General features: G+C 40.6%; 1 protein-coding gene across 1 annotated transcript; it reads right to left on the bottom strand.

The window, feature by feature from the left end:
* Nucleotides 1-6692: 6692 nt before the first annotated feature.
* Nucleotides 6693-7454, bottom strand: LOC109157754. Its single transcript, XM_019305592.1, has one exon. It carries the CDS (start codon nucleotides 7452-7454, stop codon nucleotides 6693-6695), a length of 762 nt encoding a protein of 253 aa, XP_019161137.1.
* Between the last annotated feature and the right edge of the window lie 4757 nt (nucleotides 7455-12211).

Raw genomic sequence — 12211 nt, 5'->3', positions numbered from 1 at the left:
TTTGCAGGGTTATGCGGAGGTGTCTTTCATGTTATTTCTTGTTTCGGGAGTAGACTAGGATGTCGTCAATGAATACAATGACGAAGTCATCCAAGTGGGGTCGGGATACTCGGTTCATGAGGTCCATGAATATGGCGGGTGAGTTGGTGAGTCCGAAGGGCACTACTGTGAATTCATAGTGGCCGTAACGTGTCCGAAAGGCCGTTTTCTGAATGTCCGGTTTGGCCACTTGTATTTGGTGATATCCGGACCTTAGGTCAATTTTTGAGAATACCCCTGCCCCTTTTAGTTGGTCGAACAAGTCATCGATTCGGGGAAGGGGGTACCTATTCTTTATTGTGACTTGGTTAAGTTCCCGGTAGTCAATGCACAGGCGCATGCTTCCATCCTTCTTTTTAACAAATAGTACTGGGGCCCCCCATGGGGAAGTGCTGGGGCGGATGTACCCTTTAACTAGCAATTCCTGTAGTTGCGTTTTCAGTTCCTTCATTTCTTTTGGTGCCAACCTGTAGGGTGGTTTAGAGATCGGGGCAGCGCCAGGTATGAGGTCTATGGTGAACTCGACTTCTCTGGCTGGGGGTGCCCCGGGGATTTCGTCCGGAAAGACGTCGGTGAATTCGTTTACCACTGGAATGGTTTGTGGTTCGGGGGTTTTGGTGTTGAGGTCCTCAACCGAGCATAGGAAGGCCTCGCTTCCCTTGTTTAGGTATTTCTTCATTTTCATCATGTTCACCAATTTGATCCCTGATTCCTGGTGGGTCCCGCGGTGTGATACCCTTTTACCGTTTGGTCCCCGTAGGACCACTTTTTGTTCTCCGCATAGGATTTGTGCTTGGAACTTCCCTAGCCAGTCCATGCCCAAGATCACTTGTACCCCATCCAGTTTGAATCGTATTAAGTTGCTGGGAAATTCCACCCCTTGGATGGTAATCATTACGTTCTCGTACATGCGGTCGCATTTTATGATTTCGCCGGAGGCCACCTTGACCTGAAGTCGGACCTTGGTGCTGGTGTTGAGGCCGAGCCGAGTGGCAAACTCGATTGCTATAAACGAGTTGGTAGCCCCCGAGTCAAATAATATAGTGGCGGGGGTGGCGTGTACCAGGAAGGTTCCGGAGACTATGTTGCTGTCTCCGATCCTGGCTTTGCTTAGAGTAAGGATCCTTCCCTGAGTGGTTGGCGTGGTGACCTGGTGAGGTGAGACGGCCTTGGGGTTCTTAGGCCCTCGGGTGGGGTTTGTGTGATCCCCTTCCGGTTTCCTTTTGTACCCCAGGCGTGTCTCCCGGGGTTGGTTTGATACTTGTTGTAGTTGGGATGCCTTGGCATAGGCTTCCCCGAGGGTTCCTGGCTCTTGTGTGGCCAGGGCTTTTTGGTGTTCGGGATCAAGGCCTGTTATGAACTTCTTGATCTTGATCCTCTCGGCGGGTACTAGCTCGGGGATGAGGCGAGCCAGCCGGTGGAATTGTTGGTAGTATTCCGTGAATGGGGCTGCACCTTGTTTTAGGTGGAGGAACTCTTCATATATGGTGGCTCTTAGATGATTGGGGTAGAATTGTTCTCGTAGTCGTGTTTTTAGGGTTTCCCAGTTAAATTCGTGGTCTTGTTCACATGCGGGTCCCTCGTGGGCCCACCAGGCATCGGCCTCGTGCCTGAAGTAGAAGGAGGCTATTCCCACTTGGTGGTTTTCTGGACATTTGGTTGCCCTGAATATCTTGTCGAAAGTCCCGATCCATTCCTCGAGGGTCGTGGGGTCTTCGTTCCCCGAGAAGGTGGGTGGTTGGTGCGCCGAGACCTGGTGGTGAATTTCCAAGTTCTCGTTTGTTGATAAAGGTTGGGGAACGGTAGTACTCAGTGCCTGGGCAATTTGGGCCAGGCGTTGCAGATTCTGAGTCAAGAATTCCTGCGTGGGGAGTTCCGGTGTTCCTACCTGTCTTCCTTTCGATGCCATCCTGGTGTTCATAGGTCGATGTTATTTTGCATTCTTACCTTGACGCAATAAGCGGAGGGGGAGTTTCTTTAAGTTAGAGAGGAATAAAGTGAGGGGGTTATGTGTAGGTTTCACAATCTCACCACGCGTCCTAAGATTCCTGGTCCTATGTTCCTAAATACCTAGAGTTCCAGCCTAGTGTCCTAAAGTCCGGTCTTAAGAGTCTTATCCTAGGGTCAAACTTAGGCTCTGATACCAACTGTAACACCCCGAAATTTTTAAACTTTTGAAGCTTATATAATAAAGGTAAGTTCTCATTAAATCCCAAAACATAATATAAAGAGTACGGGGTGCTATGCCACACCTGAACTAGAGAACTTAGGTGCACAGGCTAACTAACTAATATCCTCAATAATGTAAATATATAAGCGTGGCATGCAGGCCGAAAGGGAAACTATCTACTTCTATGCTTCAAGACTCTAGCGCGCTCCAGTGTCTACTCCTCTGTGCCTGAAAGCCAAATATATCTGTTCAGCGAGAGATGCTGGTAACCCACTCCAACGCGTTGAAATACAATACATATAGAGATATATATAGATATATGAAAACCATTTTGAACATGAAGATATATCCTACGAACTCTAGCTTTTAAAACAGGGGTAGACTCGACAGATAGAGCTAAGCACAGACGACAGTTATACCAAGCATATACAGTTTACAACAGGCAAGACAGGTAAAGATAAGCACAATAAATTATCATAACCCAACATATACAATTCACAGTATAGATCCCATAGTCACATCCCCAATACACTCATAACAACAACTCATCCATACTTCATCACATAGCACACTTTGTTGGCGCCACAGGACCAATCACATGCCCATACATGAGGGTCAACGCATATAGCTCTGACACGGCCCCGCAGCACCCTGCCCCGTATCGCAACACGGAGGGGTCGATCGCAACCGACCGATGAACCGCAGCTCATCATAGTTTGATCGCAACCAAACAGTGGACCGCAGCCCAAGAGTATGTCATCTGACTGCAGCCAGGAAATACGAACCGCAGCCCAAGAGTGTAAATCTGACCGCAGCCAGCTTCTGAACCGCAGCCCAGGAATAACCAATCCGATCGCAACCGAATTGGGGTATCATGCACACATAACACATAGCAAGCACATGCAACCCACATTAACACATTAGGAAGGGGGAGAAAACGTATAACAAAACCTATGCGTGATCCTTCACCTACTAAGAATAATCCTAAGGGGTTCACACTTCTTTCACCTAGGTCAACGAGATACCAATTCAATTAGCATGCAATATATAAAACTCATACAACCTACGAACGATACCCGAAATATCAAACTAGACATAGGCACGATAGACGGAGTCCGTTGGGACACCACGGGGTTCGGGGGAACATCAAACGGGGAAGCCAAAATCCCAAATTGGGTATTTTTTCCAGCGGTTAGCCGGTGGGTGAGAGTTCACCCGCCGGCTGCCCGCCGGCGGATGCCTTTTCGGGCAGCGGGTGCCCGGCGGGCAGCTGCCCGCCCGCCGGCTGCCCGCTGCCGGCGACGCCATCTTTAGCTGCGGGTAGGTGGCGGGTCCCCTACCCCCACTGACTCTTTCATCACCAAAAACGCCCCGGGAACCTTTGTGGAACCCGGAACCATGCTTAGACACTTTTAAACACAATTGACAAAAACACGTAGACAATTAACGGATCAAAGCGAGGAACATACCGCACATAACCTATTATGCTTTTCTAAACATAATTAACACCCAAACATGCGATTTACCACCCAACACACCAAGAATAATATCATACGATACAACCTAGGGTTCTAATCACTTTTAAATCAACAAGGACACAATTCATCTTCTAATATCAAGATTCGGTAAGAATATCACATAAACATCAAGAACATCCTACAATCATCAAGAACATCATATAATCATCAAGAACGTCATATAATCATCAAGAACACCATAATTATCAAGAACCTCTCATCATCAAGATCACCCATGGAATCATCACACCAATCATCAATAATAATATCACAAATCATCAACACACAATAATATGGGGAAATCCTAAGAGGGGAATCATAGCTATGAAAATAGGTTTTGTTGAGACATGGGTTACCTCTTAGCCTTAATTGATTCCTTGGCTATGAAGGGTCTTTCTTTAAGCTTTCTTCTTTCTTGATTTCTCCTAGGGGAATTCTTGGAATTCTTGGTGTGGTGAGAGATTATTGTGGTGGGAGTTCTAGGTGCCTCCTTATGTTCCCTATTTATATATCTAAGAGTCTTACTTAGGGCCTAATTACTATAGGTTTGCTAACTCTATTCCTTTTAGGACTAAGGATTGGGTTTAGGGATAAGGGCCCATGGACTATGGTGGGCCTTTCCTAATTAATTATTGTGATTTAATTCTTTCTTTTGGGTAATTGGTTAAATGATTAATTGGTTTTTAGGGATCGTAACACGGGGTGTTACATCCACGATCTTCTAGCGCGCTCTGGGATCTACTCGTCTGTGCCTGAAAGCCAAATATATCTGTTCAGCGAGAGATGCTGGTAACCCACTCCAACGCGTTGAAATACATTATAGATAGATATATATAGATATAAGAAAAGTCATTTTCAAGAAGGAAGATATATCCTAGGAAACTCTAGTTTCAAAACCGGAATAGACTCGACAAATAGGGACTAGCACATTCAACAGTTATAACCAAGCATGTAAAGATACTAGCATATATCCTATGGGATAGGTACATTCAACAGTTGTAACCAAGCATGTAAAGATACTAGGATATATCCTATGGTCACAGATTCAATCATCTCATTTATATCATCATTCAACTCATCACACAAGCACACTTTGTTGGCGCCACAGGACCAATCGCATGCCCATACATGAGGGTCAGCGCATATAGCTCTGACATGGCCCCGCAGCACCCTGCCTCGTATCGCAACACGAAGGGGTCGATCGCAACCGACCGATGAACCGCAGCTCATCATAATGTTTGATCGCAACCAAACAGTGGACCGCAGCCCAAGAGTAGTCATCTGACCGCAGCAAGGAATATGAACCGCAGCTCATGTAAAACGTTTGATCGCAACCAAACGGTGGACCGCAGCCCAAGAGTGTAATTCTGACCGCAGCCAGCTTCTGAACCGCAGCTCAGAAATAACCAATTTGATCGCAACAAAATTGGGGTATCATGCACACATAACACATAGCAAGCACATGCAACCCACATTAAAACATTGGGAAAAGGGGAGAAAACGTATAACGAAACCTATGCGTGGTCATCCACAAACTAGGAATAATCCTAAGGGGTTCATACATCTTTCACCTAGGCCAACGGGATACCAATTCAACTAGCATGCGATAAATAAGACTCATTTATCCTACGAACGGTACCCGAAACATCAAACTAGACTAAGGCACGATAAACGGAGTCTGTTGGGACACCACGAGGGTCAGGGAAACATCAAACGGAGGAAACCACCATCCCGATGTGGGAAAACCAGCGGGTGGAGGACCACCCGCCGGCGGCGTGAAACCGGGCAGCGGGTGCCCGGCGGGCAATCGCTTGCCCGCCGGCTGCCCGCTGCCGGCGACGCCCGAATGGGGAAGCGGGTAGGTGGCGGGTTTCCCCTACCCCCACCTACCCCCCACTGACTCTTTATCACAGTAAACGTCCCGGGGTCCTTTGTGGAACCCGAAACCATGCTTAGACACTTTTAAACGCAATTGATGACACCACGTAGACAATTATCGGATCAAAAGCAAGAATCATATAGCACATATCCTATCATGACTTGTAAACATAATCAACACCTGAACATGCGATATCCCACCCAATTATATCAAGAACAACACAATATGAAATTCCCAATTTTTAACCTAGGGCTTTAATCATATTCAAATCAATAAAATCATAGTTCTTCTTTTAATCATCAAAACATCAAGATTCATCAAGAACATCACATAATCATCAAGAACCTCTTATCATCATCAGGATCATCAAGATCACACATAAAATCATCTCACAATCATCAAGAACATATCATCAATATCATGAACTATTCATCAAGACACAAGTATAGAGAGGAGGCCAAAGGAAATAATTATAGTAAGGAAAATAGGTTTTGTTGAGACATGGGTTACCTCTTAGCATTAATTAATTTCCTTGGCTATGAAGTGTCTTTCTTTAAGATTCCTTCTTTCATGATTTCTCCTAGGGGAATTCTTGGAACTTCTTGTGTGGTGAGAGATTATTTGTGGTGTGACTTCTAGGTGCCTCCTATGTCCTTATATATATATATATATATATATATATATATATATATATATATATATATATATATATATATATATATATATATATATATATATATATTTTTTTAAGAGTCCTAATTAGGGTGTGAATGGTATGGGTTTACTAATCATATTCCTTATAGGACTAAGGACTTGTTTTAGGGATAAGGGTCCATGGTCCATAGTAGACCATATTAATTAATTAAAGAGAATCCTAATCATAATCTGAATAGTAAAAGGCCTACTTCCTTTATTCCTAATAGATAAATAGGTGTAGGATTCCTAATTAGAATCTGACTAGTAAAAAGTTTACTTTCTTTATTCCTAATAGGCTTAAAACTCTAGTTTAGGCAAGGGTCCACAATTCATGGTGGACCTTATTAATTATTTAGAGGGAAACCTAACCAAGTTAAATCATATTTAATTATTAAAGGCCGTAACACGCAATTTGGATAGAGATTGTTGTTGGCTTCATTTCAGTTATTTCCAACTTCTTAAAAAGAGTTAAAGGCATAAGGTTAATACTGGCACCCAGATCACATAAGCATTTATCAATAACAGTATTACCAATAGTGCAAGGAATAAAAAAACTTCCTGGATCCATTAGCTTAGGAGGTAATTTGCTTTGTAGAATAGCACTACACTCCTCATTTAGGTGCACAGTAGCAAACTCTTCCAATTTCTTTTTATTAGACACAATTTCCTTAATGTACTTGGCATAAGATGGCATATTGGCAAGTGCTTCTACAAAAGGAATATTAATCTGCAATTTTTTAAAAACCTCCAAAAACCTCTTAAGGTTATTATCCTGGTTCCTCTTTTGTAACCTTTGTGGGTATGGAATGGGGGGTACATAAGGTTTTACTGTAGAGGAAGTGAGGTTTTGATCACTAGAATTCTCTTTAGGAACTTGCTCTTCTTCTTTATCACTCTCTTTTTCAACACTCGTGGGTTCTTTTTCTTTCATAACTTCATTCAATATCTTACCACTTCTCAAGGTGACAGCCATAGCTCCTTCCTTAGGGTTTATTTCAGTGGTACTAAGAAACTTACCTCGATCTTTTTCTGCAACCAATTTAGCCAACTGACCTACTTGCACTTCTAAATTATGAATGGATGCTTGGTTAGACTGAGCAACCTTATCAATCTTTGCATCCATTTTCTTCATCATCGTGTCCTGGCTAGCCATGTATTGCATGAACATCTCTTCCAATTAAGGCTTCTTCTCCTGAGCAGGAAGTTGAGACTGTTGTGGTGCAGGTGGCTGCTGGAAAGGTCTATATTGCTGATGCTGGAATCCTGATGGCCCTTGTTGCTGAAATCCAGGTGGTCCCATTGGTCTTGCATTACCTTGATCTCTCCATGAGAAGTTAGGATGGTTTCGCCAACCTGGATTATAGGTATGGGAAAATGGATCACTCCTTGGTTGTTGCCTACCCATATCGGATCCCATGTAATTAGCTTCCTCATAAGATGGTTGTGATGACTCTGCATTCATACAAATAGAAGAATTATAACCATATGCATTGCAAAAAGCACAAAATTCTCTATTCGAACTATCACGAGTCATCAACAAGTTAATCTGTTTAGTCAATTCAGCCATTTGTGTTATCAACTCAGATTGTGTGCTAATCTCGTGCATAGCAGCTATTCGACCTCTCACTGCCTTTTGTCGAGAATTAGTAGCTAAGCTCTCATAGATAACTTCTAATTCATCACTATTTTTATCACCTGTGTATCCACCTGCAACAATATCTACAAGAGACTGACAATTAGGAGTTAAACCATCATAAAAGAATTGTGTCAACAATAACAATGGGAATTGATGGTGTGGACATTGGGTCAAAAGCAATTTAAAACGATCACATGCCTCATGAAACAATTCACCCTCTCTTTGAGTAAAAGTGCATATTCTACTCCTATAGTCCATTGTCTTTTGAGATGAATAATATTTATTATTTAAACATGAAAGCATTGTAAACATCATCCCAAGTTCTTAAAGAACCCTCTGGTAAATTTAACAACCACTGCCTAGCATCACCCCTCATGCAATATGGAAAACATTTCATTCTAAGCTCTTCTTCAGATAAATTATTCAAAGGTAAAGTTTGTACCGTACTATAGAGCTGTCGCATGAAACCCAACGCATCTTCACTTCCCAAACCGTTAAAGGTAGGGAGCATATTCAGATGGAAAGTCTTCAATTCATAATTTCTAGCTGCATAAGATAATTGAATGCAAGAAGGATTAACAGATATTACCGGTCTTTGGATGTCTTGAAGACGTGGTTGAGCTGCTTGATTGTGAGGAGGTGGAACTATTGGTGGTATGGGGTCATCCTGTTGACCCACTCTATTGTTTTCAGCTATTTCAAGCCGCCTTCGTACCCTGTTATTTCTACAAGTACGCTCAATTTCAAGATCAATAGGAAATAATTCAGCGCTTGTATGCCTTAGTGATCACCTTAAGTTCATAAACAAACAAAATAAAAATAGAAAAAATAAATAAATAAAAATAAAATGATAATGAACCTAACAACAAAAATAAATTTAAAGAGAAAAACATAAGAAAACAGTTCAATAAAAGTTTCCCGGCAACGGCACCAAAAACTTGATTGATATAATCTGCAAGCGCACAGAATCAATCATAGTATAAATTCATGGAGTATTCCAGGGTCGATCCCACGAAGAACACTATTAACGTTTGGTTCGCTGGAAAATATTTGAAGGGAAATGGAATTGAAATTCCATGGAAAATAAATTCCAAGAAAATAGATTCCATTGTTTGGTTGGTGGAAAAGAAATTACTGGGAATATGAATTCCATTGTTTGGTTGAGTTTGGAATGGTAAGGAATAATGTGTATAATGACAAATATAACCCTACACAACAATAATAATATAATAATAATAATAAGAGTAATTAATAAAGAATGGTGAGGGTAAAATTGACATATTAGTTTTCCGTGGAAAACCTTTTCCATGGAAAACAAAATACCTAACAAAAGCTAGGAATTTGTTTTTCTTATACTCAAGGAAAACTTTTTCCAATGGAAAATGTTTTCCATCCAACCAAACAACATAAAACATCATTTTCCTTCACTTTTAGGAAAACATTTTCCATGGAAAATGTTTTCCATCCAACCAAACACCCCTTTAACTGTTATCCTAAATAATCAATTTGTTGATATGGAAAAACGCAAATAAATAGAACTAATGTAATTAAAAAGAATATTTATGAATTTTAAGCAAAGAAAATTCCAATCGAGAGAAGACTAGGGATTTGGGGTTCACCTATTAGCTAATTAACTAACTCTCCTATATATTGATTCTTATGATTATAGTGACAATTGCTCCATATATATCCTAATACTCCGTCGAGCTACAAGGTTGTATTCAATTAACTGTGATCATCCGTCGATATCTCACCAACATTAATTGAACCCATTAAATAACAATCAAATATCACCACAAATACCTAAAGCTATGTCTAATTTAGGTCAATTGTGTTTATCTTACGAGTTCTAGGTTCATAATTCACCTGTCAGTTCTTCTTATGAACCCTAATATTAGAATTATGCAATGGCCAGTCACACAATCAACAATTAAAATACATAAAACAAATATAATCAAGTTCAATTATTAAAATTGAAATTGAAAGAATCTAACACATGAAAAATAGTCAATTAATCTAATCTAGGCTAATCCAAATCCCTAATTACAGTTCTAGCCAATAATCATCGAATGTTTAAGAAACATTATTCTGGAAATTTAAACAAGAAATAAAATAGGAAAGGAAAATAATTCAAGTCTAAGAGATGATAGCTGCAATTGAAGCTCGAAAATTTATTGCGATGGAGTCTCGGATTTTCTCGCTGATGATCTATGCACCGAAGACGCTGCTGCCGCTCCCAAGCTTTTATTTTCCACTATTCTTTTTCTTTCTGCTTTCGTCTACTGCCGTCTCTCCAATCATAAGCCAAAAACAACGCTGTTAGGAATATATTGTATAAGTTTTGATGAACCAAATGTATTTTGTAGACCCCAATTTTATTTTATTTGAGTCAGTTCTGGTTCACCAAGAATAGTGCACCACTGCCATGAAGCCTACATGAAGTCTACGAAAAAGCAGTTTTTAAAGAAGAATAAATGAAAGCGGGATCATAGCTTAACAGATTTATGAAGCATTAAGTTACCAAAGGTTGAGATGGACGAGATGGTAGAAGACTTGTTGAAGCATGCTTAATGCCAGATGATCCACAGTTTGATTCTCATTAGAAGCAATTTTGGTGTAAAGATGAATTGCTATCGTGAAGTAGCAATATAAGGAGATGATGTCATCATGATAGTAATATCAGGATATACTATCATGAAAGAACAATTTTTATCATGATAGTTGAGAATTATCGGGTGATGACGTCACGACTATCGGGTAATGACATCACAATGTGATAAAGCTAGTAGAGAACACGTGGAGGAGATAAGTCAAAAGAATTTATGTCTTGGATTGTATCAATTGGATACCTAGCCAAGATGGAAGAAGCCTTGTCAAGTAAAGCAAATGGTCCACAGTTTGATTCCCACCTGAAGCGATTTTATGAATTCATGATATTGGTTCATGACACACAATGGAACGTGATACATGGTCCATGATACAAGGTGGAACATGATAGCTAGCTCATGATATGAAATAGAACATGATATATATGGTCCATGAAACAAGGTGGAACATAATATATATTCCATGATACAAGGTGGAACATGATATATATTCCATGATACAAGGTGGAACATGATATGCTATTGGGACATGACTTCATCAAAAGGAGCTATGACATCATGATAGAATTAGACAGAAACATTATTTTGAAGCTCTGTTTCTGCAGAAGAAGTCGAAGGAGAAGAAGAAGCTGATATACGAAGGAGATCTTTTTAATACTCAAGCAAGAATCAGCAGATAAATTATTTGATCAACTTGGCACATCAGATCAATAATTCAACAAAAGTCATGCCAGAGAAAATTCAAATTTGGAGGCTACCCATTCCAAAGAAAAGCTTTGTCAGATTAAAGGAGAGCAACGACAAGATTTCTCAAAATCTTCTGACAGACGGCGAAATGATTTTTGCAGACCAAGTTGGCAAAATTAATTGATCAACTACAATTCAAAATGGACGATCGAGATCGAAAGTTGATCAACGGGCAAATAGCTTTCATCTGCTATAAAATGCCCAAGCAGACTTGAAGACAAGGGGCGATCAACGAATCTAACAGAGATTCAGAAACGACTTGAACAAGAAAATTATCCAATCAATCATCAAGTGATATATTGAGCTATACACGATCAAATTCAAGTCTGAGTGAGAGAAAAATCTTTGTATTTTATTGTAAATCTTCTACTGAGTGTAGAAAAGGGGTAGAGTAACTAGGGAGAGTGAAAAACCCAGTTGGAGTGTAGCTTTGTGCGTAGCACTCGTGGTGTAGGAGTACAGCTTGGTGCGAAGTACTCGGGAAGGCGGAGTAACAAGAGGAGCTTGCGAAAAACCTTGGTGGAGTGTAGCTTTGTGCGAAGCACTCGGAGAAGTGTCGTTTCGTTGGGCACTTATTCACTATTGTATCTGGGTGATTGAAGAATAGTGAATTTCCTCCTTGAAGTGAAAGGAGAAGAGTGGACTAGGAGGATTACACCACCTCTGAACCACTATAAATCTCTCTCTCTATTTACTTACTGCTCATATATATTTCGTGCATGCCTATATTATTTGTGAACTAACCCGTTACGGTTTATTGCGTATCTTTATCTGTCTGGGTTTGATAGTTCCCTCGTTTGCATGCAAGTGAAATTTTATATACATCATCCTACATCTATATCAAGTGTTTCTAACGTGATGCATGTATAGAATCTCTCTTGAGCACGACACAATTTAAAGCATAACACTTTGCCGTTACAA

The sequence above is a fragment of the Ipomoea nil genome, unplaced genomic scaffold (genome assembly GCF_001879475.1).
Source record: "Ipomoea nil cultivar Tokyo-kokei standard unplaced genomic scaffold, Asagao_1.1 scaffold2792, whole genome shotgun sequence".
In the NCBI taxonomy this organism is placed as follows: Eukaryota; Viridiplantae; Streptophyta; class Magnoliopsida; order Solanales; family Convolvulaceae; genus Ipomoea; species Ipomoea nil.
The sequence above is the reverse complement of the archived record's forward strand: the minus strand, read 5'-3'. Positions and strand labels throughout refer to the sequence as shown.